The 14,067-nt window shown below is 49.6% G+C and overlaps 1 protein-coding gene and 1 pseudogene across 1 annotated transcript; both read right to left on the minus strand.

Annotated features, from left to right (window-relative positions):
- Nucleotides 1-247: 247 nt before the first annotated feature.
- Nucleotides 248-1,778, minus strand: LOC125631238 (ubiquilin-1 pseudogene; annotated as a pseudogene).
- Nucleotides 1,779-6,778: 5,000 nt separating this feature from the next.
- LOC125643673 (olfactory receptor 52B2-like) lies at nucleotides 6,779-12,860 on the minus strand. The gene is made up of 2 exons (XM_048866759.2): nucleotides 12,746-12,860; nucleotides 6,779-9,218 (listed from the first exon to the last, which is right to left on the minus strand). Exons 1-2 carry the CDS (start codon nucleotides 12,856-12,858, stop codon nucleotides 8,213-8,215), a joined length of 1,119 nt encoding a protein of 372 aa, XP_048722716.2. The 5' UTR covers nucleotides 12,859-12,860; the 3' UTR covers nucleotides 6,779-8,212.
- Nucleotides 12,861-14,067: the final 1,207 nt, after the last annotated feature.

The raw sequence follows: 14,067 nt of genomic DNA on the forward strand, positions 1-14,067 counted from the left end.
CCTTAGGCAGAGTGACACGACCTGGAATGAAATAAACAAAAATGGGGCTTGAAAGATTTACGGCCTTTTTATCAGAAATCATGGTGTTCTTTTTGGTTTGGGTTTTTTTCATGTTAAGCGACAGCCGTGCTGGGAGCCCGAGAGCCTGTTCGTTGTCACCTCAGCGTCGTCTCTTGCTGCTAGCAGAGCTGGTGAATTTGCACGGCGGCTTGGGAAGCCCATTGCAGTCAGCAGCTCCAGCTGCTCGTCAGAGATTTGGGGCGTGCTGAGGATTTGCTCCAGCTAGGGCCTGCAGCATCTGCTGAACAGTGAACTCCTGGTTTGGTGCGGCTGAGGCTGGCTGTGCAGCTTCCTTGAGCCCAGGGCTCGGGGGCGCTCTCTCTGCTGAGCCTGCCGTGTGCCCCGACCCCGCTAAAGGAGACAGGAGCTGCAGTGGGATGCCGGGTTCCCCCATTGCCAGTGCCTGCAGCCTCTGTTGAATCTGTGCCATTGCTTGCATTTCTCTAGAGCCCGGCACGGCCGCCAGCTCCTCTGGGTGCCAGATTTGCTGATGGAAGGTGGGGAGGGGCTGCGTCGGGGGCTGCCCAGCTGTCGGGGGGCTCTGCGGCAGTGTCTTTGTCCCCAGGTCGGGGTTCAGGCCGAGCGACTGCTGCACGCTCCTCGCACCGGGCCCGACCAGGATGTCCTGCACAAGCTGTTTGACCGTCTGCTGCAGCAAGCCCTTGATGGCCGTTGAGAGGGCGGCGGTGCTTCCTGGGTCTGGAGTGGGTCCGAAGCAGCTCCGTGCTGGGTAGTCGCTAATGCTACGGCTGCTGCTGGTGTCACTGGGGGAGCTGGAGGGTGGAGTACAAGCCGGGGGTGAAGGAGCTCTTCTTCTTCTACTCAAAGGGGTCTGGCTGCTGGTGAGGGATGAGCTGCTCCTCAGAGAAGCAAATGAGTTCCCCGCAGCCTGTGTCTGTGCTTCCTTCCGCGCTAAATCGGGGTGATCCCTGCTCACGTGCTGCAAGGCACGGCCTCCGCCCAGGATGCTGGCCAGAAAGCTCAAGGCCTGGCTGGGGTCCTTCATGATTTCCCGCACGGTGGCTGGGCTCCGCGCGAGCTCCAGCATGAGCCGCAGCATGTCGGGAGTGTTCAGGAAGTGGCCGATCTCCGGGGTTTTCTGGATCACTTGCTGCTTCAGAGGATTGTCCGTGATCAGCTCGGTCATCAGGTCGGGGTTGGAGAGCCGGCTCTGAATGAAGGGGTTCTCCAAGAGCTGGAACATCATCTCGGGGTTGGACGTGAGCTGGCTCTGAAACTCGGAGAAGTTGGCCGTGTTCAGGCCGAGGTTGCTGACAAGCTCCTGCAGGCCGGCCGTGCCGAAGGCCATGCTGCTGGCAGAGCCCGGCCTGGAGAGGCAGCCGTTCTCCAACTGGGTGGCGGCCGCACCCTCCGGGGAGCCGGCGCGCTGACCCGGACGCTCCTGGGGTCTCCTTTGCGACTGGACGACGAGGTAGATGGTGGCGTCATCCTGGATGCCATGTTGGCTCAGGGTCTTGTGATCTTTTAAAATCCTGCCAGCAAATATCAGCACGAGCCGGTCGGTGGGAGAGGAGAAACGGGTGGAGACGCCGGCCTTAAACTCCCTGATGAGCCTGTCCTCGGGCACCACAAACTCCTCCTTCTGCCCGGGAGTCTTGACTGTCACCCTGATGAGCTGGGGAGCGGCGGCAGCCTCTAGACCAGCTCCAGGGACTTCTCCACTTCTGACCATGCTTAGTGGGATGGAGCCTCAGTAACAGGACATTTGCAAGCTTTGGCACAGGGATGGGGGTGTGAGGCAAAGGACACAGCGTCTTCTGCTTCCCCGCTACTGGCCCCCTCTCATCATGAGCCTCTGGAGAGGACCAAGGGGGAGACCTCCTCGGTGTCTCCAACCAAGGCCCAGGCTCCCCTGCTGCTCTGCTCCTCTGCTGACCTGCAGCAGGTGTTGCAGCTGCCTGCAACCTCCTGTGTCTGCACTGTGACATCACGGCTGATGCCATAAGCTGCCATGGCACCTGTGGGTGAGACCAGCCGTTTCCTCTACATTAACCCCCACGCAAGCCACTCGCTCTGAGAACCTCAACGTGGCAATTTCCTGGCAAAGGCCCAAATTCTTTCCCGGTGGCATAAGTAGATGCAACTAGACCAAGGGCAATGGAGCTGGGTCTTCGCACATCACAGGTGAATTTGGCCCCAAATCTGTAATAATCTTAGTTCTACTAATAAATAATTCTGGGATCCTTACTCAGTCTTTACTCAGGCAACTTCTGTGGGGAGGGAATGGAGATTTCTCTGTCATCCATCATTTTTACCCAGCACAAACTTAAAATGTCATTCTGGGCTGGGTTAAATCCGGTTGAAGTTACGGGAGTGTAGCAGCCGCCTTTCATTCAGGATGAATGTGAAGAAGTGAGTAAGCTCCTTTATTAACCAGGGAACTGAAACAATAGCAGCCACCACCCATCACACAGGCTAGGCTTGAGTAAAGGCTGAACTGTGTGGCCCAGTGGGTTTCCCTGGGGACTGATACAGCAAATGCAGATGGAACTGAATGTGTCTGGGTGTCTCTGAGAGAGACACTGCAGCAAGGCCAGTGAAGCTGGGAAAGAAGGTAGGAAGGAAGCGCCAAATTGCTCCCGAAGCGCTGGTGGAGTGGCCCTGAGAAAGGTCAGAGAGAGCTTTTTGGCAGAGTGTTGGCAGAAAGAGGCTTGGAGCTGCAAACAAGGAAACTATCCTTAGTTCCTCCTGGAGTCAAGGAATAAGGACTTTGTACCTTCTGTGTAAATAAACAGGATTCCATCAAACAAATGTGTGACTGCATCATCAGGTTTGCCTCCTAACAGAAACAACTTGCAGGGCCCCAAACTTTGTCCAACCGCTTAGGCCAAAAGGGGTAACAATACAAATAAAGTTTTACTTCCCTGACAAGGGAACCAGAGGGTCTTACAAAAAGCCATGATCCAAACTTGAAACACACTTAGCAGCTGCAGACAGCCAGACCCTCCAGTGGTGTTCATCAGCAGAGCTCCATTGAGACTGAGTTACACCAGTTGAAGGGGAGAGGATGAGACAATGGGTGGACAGATGTTTCCCAAGAACCCACAGAATAGTTCCTGGAGAACTTCCCTTCTCTAAATCCTTCAGCTTTCCAGTCAGCTCCTTCTCCGTGCTGCATGTCCCTGCTGGAACTCCTTGCGTGATCTTCACAATTAGCACAGCCATGTCCTATAAGTCAATGCATTGTCCCATCCTTAGAAAAACAGACCCCTGGGCCCATAAAACATGCAACACCCAGCCAGCCGGGCCCCTAGGGAATCCAATCCAGCTGCCCAAACAAACCCCTCCTCAGGGCAAACCCTGACTCCCAGAGAAACCCCCAGCCTCTCCCCGAACCTGTAGTGACTGCCACAACTCCCCCAGGAGGAGGGACTGGACGAGGCCTTCAGGGGTTGGCCAGAGAAGGAAGCTTGTTGAGTGTGTTTCTGCGTGTTCCTGCCCCACGGTTAAGCTGCACTGACGTCTGCCAGTCTCTGAGCAGGTGGTTGAGACACGTTTCACTGCCATTCGCCCCACTTTGACCCTGAGGGGTGCCCTCCCAGGACAGGCACCTGTCCCAGACCGTCTTTCTCAGGAGCCCCATGGGGGGGTCTCTAAAACAATGGGGAGGATGTGGGTCAATTCCTGGCTCTGCCACCAACTCCCTGTGTGGCCTTGGGTGAGACCCAGAACCTTGTTTCCCCTTCTGTGAAATGGGGAATAAAATGCTGCCCTACCTCGCTGGGTCCCACAAAAAAGCCTCTTAGTAAGACAGCAGCCACGCCACAGGGGTGACCAGGGACCTGAGCAGTGAGGCGTGGGGCGGGGTAGAGCTGTCATTCAGATAAGTTCCCCCTCCTGCTCAGCAGCTCCCCAAATCCTTCTTGAGAAGTGGGTTGGATTCCCCCCCAACGTCCGACCCCTATTTCTCATTGGGTTCACTTTCCTCCACCAGCATTGCAATAGGTTCTAGAGATTTTCTCCCGAGCCAAGCCAGGGTCGGAGCCCAGCTGGACATCACTGGGCAAGGAAGGGGATTGGATTTCTTTCGGTAAATGTCAATGTCACATGCCAAACCTGACCAAAAAATATTTCCATCTGTAATAATTGAAATTGGCAGCCAGGCAAGAAATATGCTGCTTGAGAACATATGAGAGTTCAATTTAAGGTGATTTACTGTGTATATTTTCACACACGATGTCGACAATTTGGGTTTTCATGGCTATAAAGATTTAACTGTTTGAATCTCAACATGGCCTGTCATTGAATAATTATTGTCTCATCCCCCCTCATCATTTCTCACAACTGTGAAAATTTACAGTCTTGAAAATCAAAAAGAAAAATGCTTCGAACCCGTAGCCGTGCACAACTGCGAAAATTTCAATCAATAAAGCTAGGGAAAAAATGCTTAAAAATAAACATTGAGCTTATCTGCTGAAATGATACAAATAAAAAATCCCATTCTGCCAAGTGTAAACATCATCCATCCTGCCCTCCCACACAGCAACGTCAAGGCCCTGGTGCCCTCCTGAAACCTGGATGAACTACGGTTTTAAATTGAGCCTAGATCTTAACATGAGTGATAGCCCCAGAGCATGTGACCGAAAAGAATGCGATCCTGAGCAAGAGGGGCTGGTTGTGTTGGACTTCTAGTGCCCCTGGAAATACCAGGGTTATTTCATTCAAGGTTTGGCTTAAAGCAGTAGAGACAAAGAAAACGTAGTGAGTTGGACAGCAGGGGCAGTAAACAATCAGTTTCTTTAGTTTATTGTAAAGAAATGCAGCTTAGAACGAAATATGGGAAAATGAGATAAGAAGGAAACCTTGGGAAGAAAGGGGCCCAGCCATGAATCTTCTCCTACCCAGACCTGAGGGCAAGGTTCACCCCTAAAATTCCCTCACCTGGCTTTAGCTAAGGTCCAATAACTGGCAACGACACCTCTTGTGTGTTATAGTGCGTAAAAAGCCAGGTTTTTCAGGGGTTCTTTGTCAAAGCTTTTCCTTTCTCCTCTGGAGAGCACCATGATGGGAAGGTAGCTTCTGGGCCTCATCCCGTTGGTACTTATAATTGTATGCTGGCGGGCACAGAATATAGATGCATATGTTTATGTTCGTACATTGGGTATAATTATCACCAAGTGGCCTTTGAATTACATCAAGGAAAGTCTGTGTGGCAGTTCTCCTGTGGTAAACCGTGATAAACGTACTAGGAAAATAAGTCCCAACATCTCCTTTGGTGTGTCTTTGTCTCCAACGGGCCTACATAATCTAGAAACACACGTCCCGTTGGTTTACAGTAGCTTTGACTTCCAATGGGGCTGCTGCTCCTAAGTCACTTAGGTGTTTGTGAAAATCCCATCCCAAGGGAACCAAGTGCTTTTCGCCTCTGCTTGGCCCCGGAAGAGGGAGGAGCAGAAAGGGACTGGGCTGCCATTCGAGCAGCTCTGAGCCCCGTATTGTAATGCTCCAGGGGTCCGCAGACAGCCATCCCAGTGCTGAAAGAGCTGCCGCCATCTTGTGTTTTCCCGTCTCTGTGAGGCAATCATGTCTGGCCCCTCCATTCCCTTACCCCAGAGCAACTTCATTATGGGCCACATCTAACCCCTTCCCAGCCCACGCTCCCATCTCACCAGAGCCACCGGGCATGGCCCAGAGAGTTTATCAGCACCACGGGAAGGAACCTTCCTTTCAGAGGCACTGCCATTCTCTCCTTACTCGGGGGCAGGGGGAAATTGATGGCAGCAGGTCCACCACCTTGCCCCATAACCCTGATGCAAAGGGACCCTGCACATGGCACAAAGATGAGGTAGATCCAGGTGCAGACATCTTGCACCAGATCGCTGAACCATGCCTCCAACAGAATGGAACTGGGTTCACCTTAGACAGGCCCCTTCTGCCCTATAAGGGGATGGGCCAGGATTTGCCTAGATCAGTGGAGGTTTCGGCAGATCTAGCACAGAGGGTGTCATAAATATAAAGGGAAGGGTAAACCCCTTTGAAATCCCTCCTGGCCAGGGGAAAGCTCCTCTCACCTGTAAAGGGTTAAGAAGCTAAAGGTAACCTCGCTGGCACCTGACCAAAATGACCAATGAGGAGACAAGATACTTTCAAAAGCTGGGAGGAGGGAGAGAAACAAAGGGTCTGTGTCTGTCTGTATGCTGCTTTTGCCGGGGATAGACCAGGAATGGAGTCTTAGAACTTTTAGTAAGTAATCTAGCTAGGTATGTGTTAGATTATGATTTCTTTAAATGGCTGAGAAAAGCATTGTGCTGAATAGAATAACTATTTCTGTCTGTGTATCTTTTTTGTAACTTAAGGTTTTGCCTAGAGGGGTTCTCTATGTTTTTGAATCTAATTACCCTGTAAGATATCTACCATCCTGATTTTAGGGGGGATTTCTTTATTTCTATTTACTTCTATTTTTTATTAAAAGTCTTCTTGTAAAAAACTGAATGCTTTTTCATTGTTCTCAGATCCAAGGGTTTGGGTCTGTGGTCACCTATGCAAATTGGTGAGGCTTTTTATCCAACATTTCCCAGGAAAGGGGGGGTGCAAGTGTTGGGAGGATTGTTCATTGTTCTTAAGATCCAAGGGTCTGGGTCTGTAGTCACCTAGGCAAATTGGTGAGGCTTTTTACCAAACCTTGTCCAGGAAGTGGGGTGCAGGGTTTTGGGAAGTATTTTGGGGGGAAAGACGCGTCCAAACAGCTCTTCCCCAGTAACCAGTATTAGTTTGGTGGTGGTAGCGGCCAGTCCAAGGACAACGGGGGGAATATTTTGTACCTTGGGGAAGTTTTGACCTAAGCTGGTAAAGATAAGCTTAGGAGGTTTTTTTCATGCAGGTCCCCACATCTGTACCCTAGAGTTCAGAGTGGGGGAGGAACCTTGACAGAGGGCATTGAAACAATTGGGGGCATTCATGCTCTAAACATAAACCCCAGCCACGTTCACTCTTTGTAGGTTCCATGGGCCTGATTCCCTGCCCAGCTCCTAGTAATTCATTTGCTCCTCTGCAGAGTGCATGTGAAACATTCTCCCTAGTGTTTCACACCTATTTTGTACACAATAACAAGACCATGCTTTTACATCATGCTTTTCAGTGGCAGATCTTGTACTACAAAGGAGGTCAGTAGCATTATCCCCCCTTTACCAATGGGGAAACTAAGCCACAGAGCAGGGAAGTGACTTGCCCAAGATCACCCAGCAGGCCAGAAGCAGAGCTGGGGATAGAACCCAAGTCTCCTGAGTCCGTCAAAAAAAGATATAAAATTAGTTTGACAGGCTCTAGTTTCCATAAACTCATGTTGATTGGTATTAATTATATTACCCTTTAATTCTTTATTAATCAAATCCATTATCACCCATCTCCATTACCCAGGATCAATGTCAGAATGACAGGCCTATAATTACCTGGATCATTCCCTTTGCCTTTTTTTTTTTTAAATTGGCACAACATTCGCTTTCTTCCAGTCTTCTGGGACGTCCCAACTGAGCGCCTGAGACAGCTCTTTTAAAACTCTTGGATGCATTTTCTCTATACCTGCTAATTTTAAAATGTCCAACTTTAGTAGCTGCTGTTTAACATCTTCCAGCGATACTAATGGAATGGAAAGAGTGTTGTCATCATCATATGTTATGACTATTATCCGTATCCTAGTAACACCTGAGGACTCCAATCAGAGATCTGGGCCCCACTGAGCTAGGCAGTCTCCTGCTAACACAAAGACAGCCTGCACCTCAGAGGACTGACAGTCTAAGATTAAGGCAATGCACAACATGTGAATAAACAGACAAATGGGAGGTAAAGGGTGGACAGACTAACAGTAGTGACAGGTATGTTTATATACGATCACAGTCACAGAGATCTTGGTAGTCCTTGCTATTTTCTGAATGTTCTGCATTTGATCTGTGCTGGAGGGGAGTGTCTGATGGTTCATCTGAGCCACAGGAAGCAAACATCACGGGAGGAACCTCCAGTGATGAAAAGACCAGATGAACCAGTCTCCCATCTCCTGAAAACCCGCCTTCGAAGCAATCTGGTTTCATTTCGAAGGAACCTGCTGGTGAGTTTCATTGCTCAGGTCTCGGCCCTGTGGCGGCACTCACTACCAATTGCTCATTCCCAGTCCGCGTCTCTCACCTTTACGTGCAGGTCAACATCCCCTCCCGCAGCAGAAGCAGTGAAATCCCCAGGCCTGGGAGACCATGCGGGTCACTCGTTCCCGGATTTGTCTCGTTCTCACCCCGTAGACGATGGGGTTTAGCATGGGGGGAACAATCACATAGAGATTGGCCAGTAGGATGTGAATGTGTCCAGGGATATTGTGGCCAAATCGGTGAGTGAGGAACGAGAAAAAGGCCGGCGTGTAGAATAACAGGATGACGCAGAAGTGGGAGCCACAGGTGCTGAGAGCCTTGAGCCGGGCGTCCTTGGACGGGAGCCGGAAGACGGCCCTGAGGATCAGCACGTAAGACACAGCAATGAGCATGACGTCCAACCCTGATGACAGCAGAGTTGTGGTGAACCCGTACCAGATGTTGGCTGTTATATCGGCGCAGGCCAGCCGGGCTATGCCCATGTGCTCACAGTACGTGTGAGGCATTACGGTGTGGCCACAGTACGGTAGCCTCTTCAGGAGGAAGATAGGTGGGAACATTATACATAACCCTCTGAGAACAGCGGTCACAGCTATTTTCCCTATCACTGAGTGTGTGAGGATAGCCGGGTATCTCAGGGGATAGCAGATGGCAACGTACCGGTCAAACGCCATGGCCAACAAAACGGTTGACTCTGCGATGAAACTAAAATGGGTAAAGAACATCTGGGTAATGCAGGCATCAAAAGAAATCTCCTTGGCACTAAACCAGAATATGGCCAGCATCTTGGGCACGGTAGTCGTGGATAACATTAGATCAGCGACTGCCAGCATGGCCAGGAAAAGGTACATGGGCTCGTGGAGGCTGCGCTCTGTTATGATGATGAAGAGTAAAACCGAGTTGGCAAAAAGAGCAACAACGTACATCAGGCAGACAGGGACGGAGATCCAGATGTGAGACTCTTCCATGCCCGGGATGCCGGTCAGGATGAACGTTATAGGATCAAAGCTGCTTTGGTTGAGAGTCGGCATGGTGGGCCCTGGGTTTGAACTCACACTGGCTCTGTAGAGAAAGACAAATGCAGAAATAACTCCTCTGATTAGCTAGGGCTCACACAATCATTTTGGACCAGACATAGCTTCGCCCCTTACAAACATCTGTTTCTGAAATGACTCCAGTTAGAAGATGTTTAAAAAGCAGGGACTTAATTCATGAAGGAATCTCTCTCCCTCTTTTGAAATGGACTCAAGAAGTAAAACCACTAACCAGCTAGTTCCCTGCCATTCACCCTCTTCAATTTCAGGGCTAAGGACTTCTTCTCTGGCTGTGCAGTCATAATGGGCCAGATCCTTTCTGACTTTGGGTTGAAATATTGCTGCCCATCACCGTAGTCTCTGTGCACTCGGATCCTACAAACACTTACATGTGGGAGTAACTGTGCTCCTGAGTAGCCCCGTTGAAGCCAATGGACCTCCTCACACGTGTACAACTCATAAGTGTAGAGTTACCCCAGTGCGTCACTGTTCATAGGGTTGTGCCCTTGCTTAGCAAGGATGCCTGGGCTGGTGTTTCCCAGACTTTTCAGGTTTTCGTATCCTCCATACACATCCGAAAAAGGTCTCCATGCTGCCAATGATAGGCCTGTATACTATAGCTCCTACTACGGCTATGCCAGCTGACCTCCCCTTTCGGGACCCCTGGGGAAAGGGGTGATGACTCAGGAGCTGAGAAACACTAAGCTAGTGGACAGGGCTTGAGCACATGGGAGACTTTGATTCAATTCTCAGCTCAGCCGTCCTGGGTGAGGCATTTAATCTACCTGTGCCGTAGCTCCTCATCTGTGAAATGTGGACAATGCTTCCTGCCTTCCGGGCACAGGGTGAGGGGAACAGCCCATTCTCCACCTCGACTGCAAGAACAAGGGCCAGGGAACTGCCCAGGGAACTATATTACTTTCTGACCGGCTGACAGCCAATAGCACAAACTACAGGCAAGCGGTATTTGGTGTCAGGTGCGTGAGGCCATGCTAGACACACAGGCAAGGCTGTGTAATCACAGCCCAGACAAGGGGCTTCCTTGTCTTTTGTTTTGCTTTTCTGCAGGTTTTTCAATTGCCACAAAGTGCACAGGGCCACCAGGGCATGAAGGGTGATTCTGCTACGGGGGCGTGCAACGGCCATTGTCCGGATCAGCATTCGAGAAACCAAATGCACTCAGCCCGAGAGCCAAGCCCTTTCTTTGCTATTGCTCTCCCCCGTATCCCAGCAAGGACATCTGGACTTGGTGTTAAAGCATAAGAACAGCCAGATGGGGTCTGAACAACATTCCCAGGCAATGACCAGAACAGGGCAATTATCGAGTGATCCATCCCTGCCGTCCACTCCCAGCTTTTCCCAGTCAGAGGTTTAGGGACAACCCAGGCGTGGGGTTATGTCTCTGACCATGCTGTCTGATAGCCTTTGATGGACATGTCCTCCAGGAAGTTATCTCATTCTTTTTCGAACCTTGTTATACCTTTGACCTTCACAACATCCCCTGACAAGGAGTTCCACAGGTTGACTGTGGGTACTTCCTTTTGTTTGTTTGAAACCTGCTGCCTATTTATTTCATCGGGTGACCCCTGTACGGAAGCTGTTCCATACCCTTAAGCATTTTTATCACCCAGCTCTGTACCTTGTCAATCCAATATATGTTTTTGAGATGGGGTGATAAGAACTACATGTAGTATTCAAGGTATAGGGGACCCATGGGTTTGTGCAGTGGCATTATGATATGGGGAGAGGGGGAGGGAGTATACATTTAGTTTGAGCCTCTATTATGGTATTTTTAAAGAGTTTCCATGCAGCTGGCAGGAATTTCCCTGTTCCTTTTCGTTTCTGTGCAACTAGCTTCCCCATCTGTGTGTAGTTCGCCTTTTGGAAGTTAACGCTGCTGTGGTACGTTTCTTTGGTATTTTCTGCCCTACAAGGATGTTAAATTTAATTACATTATGGTTGTTATTACCAAGTGGTTCATCTATATTCACCTCTTGGACCAGATCCTGGGCTCCACTTAGGCCTAAATCAAGAACTGCCTCTCCCCTTGTGGGTTCCAGAACCAGCTGCTCCGGGAAGCCATCGTTAGTGATGTCTCAAACCTTTATCTCTGCATCCCGTCCTGACATGTACCCAGCCAATACGGGGATCGTTGAAATCCTCCACTATTATTGGGCTTTCTCTTTCTGTAGCCTCTTTAATCTCCCTGAGCATTTCACACTCACCATCACTATCCTGGTCAGGTGGTCGGTAGAATATTCCTACTGCTATATCCTTCTTATTCAAGCATGGGATTTCTAGCCATAGAGTTTGATTCATTTAAGATTTTTACTATACTTGGCTGTCTGTTTTCTTTCACATATAGTGCCACTCCCCTCCCCCCCCAGCACGACCTACTCCATCCGTCCTCTACATTTTTTACCCTGGTATTACCCTGTCCCATTAATTATCATTGCTCCACCAAGTTTTTATGATGCCTGTTATATTGATATCCACATTTAATACCTGGTGCTACAGTTCATCCACCTTAGTATTTAGACTTCTAGCATTTCCACACAAGCACTTATAAAATCTGCCAATATTTCCTCGTCTGCCTTAATGTGATGGAACAGATTGTCACTCTTTTTCTGTGACTGTTTCTCTTCAGTTTCTGCCTATATTTCATCAACTTCTATCTTCTCTTCTTTACTAGGATATAGAGATCCTCCCCTAAGGGATGTCTCTTTCCGAACCACATGCTCCTCCGCACTACTTGGCTTTCCCCCAGCCCTTAGTTTAAAATCTCCTCTGAGACCTTTTTAATTTTACACACCAGCCATCCGGTTCCTTTTTGGTTTAGGTGAAGTCCATCCTTCCCGTGTAGGCTCCTCCTTTCCCAAAAGGTTCCCCAGGTCCTAATAAAGCTAAACCTTCCTCCCTACACCATGGTCTCATCGCCACATTGCAGCTCCGCCTGTCTAACTGGCCCTGCGCGTGAAACTGGAAGCCTTTCAGAGAATGCTACCCTGGAGGTCCTGGATTTCTCTCTCTTATCTAGCAACCTAAATTTGGCCTCCAGGACCTCTCTCCTATTCTTCCCTATGTCACAGATACCTACATGTACCACGACCACCAGCTCATCCCCAGCACTACCCATGAGTCTGTCTGGATGCCGTGTGAGGTCCGCAACCTCTGCACCTGGTAGGCAAGTCACCATGTGGTTCTCCTGGTCATCACCAACCCAGCTAGCTAGATTTCTAATTATCAAACTGAAAATGCATTATGAAGTCACATGCTGAGCTAAGTCAGGAAAAGCCCGGAGCTACCCTCCCAGAAGGAGACCTTGCATTTGCCCACTTCTTTGACAGCCAAGGCCTGTTCCCTTCACGTTCATGGAGTGTAGAATCATACAGGGCAGGAGGTAGCCAGCTTGCAAACCCCACTGAACTAAGTCCTATCCTAGAAGTGCCTCTCAGAGGAGCCATTTGTCCCAGCTGAACATTTCCTGCCTTAGAACATTTTTTAAAGTAACTTTGAGCTGCCCCCAAGCCCAAACGTTTAATGCAAAAGACTCACCCAGGCTTCTGTGCTGGCTGGGAAGGAAGACTCTGCTCCTGTGATCCGGGTGGGGAGCTGCAGGTGGTGGGGAATTGCCACTGACTGGGGCTGAGGCGTGGGGATATTAACATTGCCTCCTTATGAATCCCAGCAGTGAGCCTCAGGCAGGCTCTTGGATTTGCTGAATCTTAAACTGCCTGGTGCATTAAAGATTAACAGGAACTTACCCGGTCAGTTTCGTTCAGCCATTTCCTGCTTTTCCATCATTTGCATTACAAGTGGTTTTACTTACCCAGCCTGCATGGGCCTGAGTGGTACTTGTGCTGACCACTGAAACCAAGAACAACTGACACAGAGCCAGGCACCGAAGACCATTAAGAGCTTCAGAGCCGGGCTGGCGTTCTCAAGGCCTGGTGTCTCTGCTACCTAGGATACAATTTACCCTTTAGTCTTTGCATTACCAGCAACACCTCCAAACACATCATCTACGTTATGCAGATGTTGCTCTGAGGGCAAGGGTTTCTGCCAGTGGCAAAACCCAGAAGCCTGCATTGTTTCTCCACACATTAGCATTCCACTCTGAACTGGCATATGCTGAATTACAGCCACGTTTGTGGTGAAGCCCAGAGAGGCCAGAATCTCAGAAGTTAGTATTTATTTATAGTGCATTATTATTCAGACACCATTTTAAAGGGGAATGACACTGACAAATGACAAGCAATGTCCCAGCATCCCAAACGATAGCTCTATCTATTTAGCTTGTCCAAGGGAAGGTTAAGAGGTGACTAGATCATGGGCAACAAGTACCTTCATGGGGAAGAGATTTCTGAGAGTAGGTGGCTCTTTGTTCTCCTCTGCTCTGGCTCAAAGAGAAGTTATGGGCTTGGCGTAGAAAGGGCTAGGTACGATTCTATGGCCCACACTATGCAGGAGCTCAGAGCAGGTGGTCACAGGGGTCATTCTAGCATTAAAGCCTATGGATCTCTCGGTCCCCGGCCTGAGCAGCTGAAATAATATTGATGCCCCTTTTCCTTTATAATGCCACCTTGCAACCAAGAAACCGCGGCATTGGAGGGCTACATTTTCAGAAGGGCATGTGCCTCTCGCACGCCTGGCCCCATATTTTCAAAGAAGCTCAGTTCTAGTGCTGGTAGAAAAACGAAACACGTCTTGCACAAAAAATGTTGAAAAAACCCTGTCCCTTTTTTCTCAGAAAATTTCATAACTTGGGGGGTGAGGGGAAAGTAGGTTTTTTTCCAGCTCTGCTTGGCACCCAGATATTACCACTGAAAACACCAGCTGCTGGGTGATGTGGCCACTTCTGAATATGCTGGCCTTCA

The sequence above is a fragment of the Caretta caretta genome, chromosome 1, assembly GCF_965140235.1.
Source record: "Caretta caretta isolate rCarCar2 chromosome 1, rCarCar1.hap1, whole genome shotgun sequence".
NCBI classification, from domain to species: domain Eukaryota; kingdom Metazoa; phylum Chordata; order Testudines; family Cheloniidae; genus Caretta; species Caretta caretta.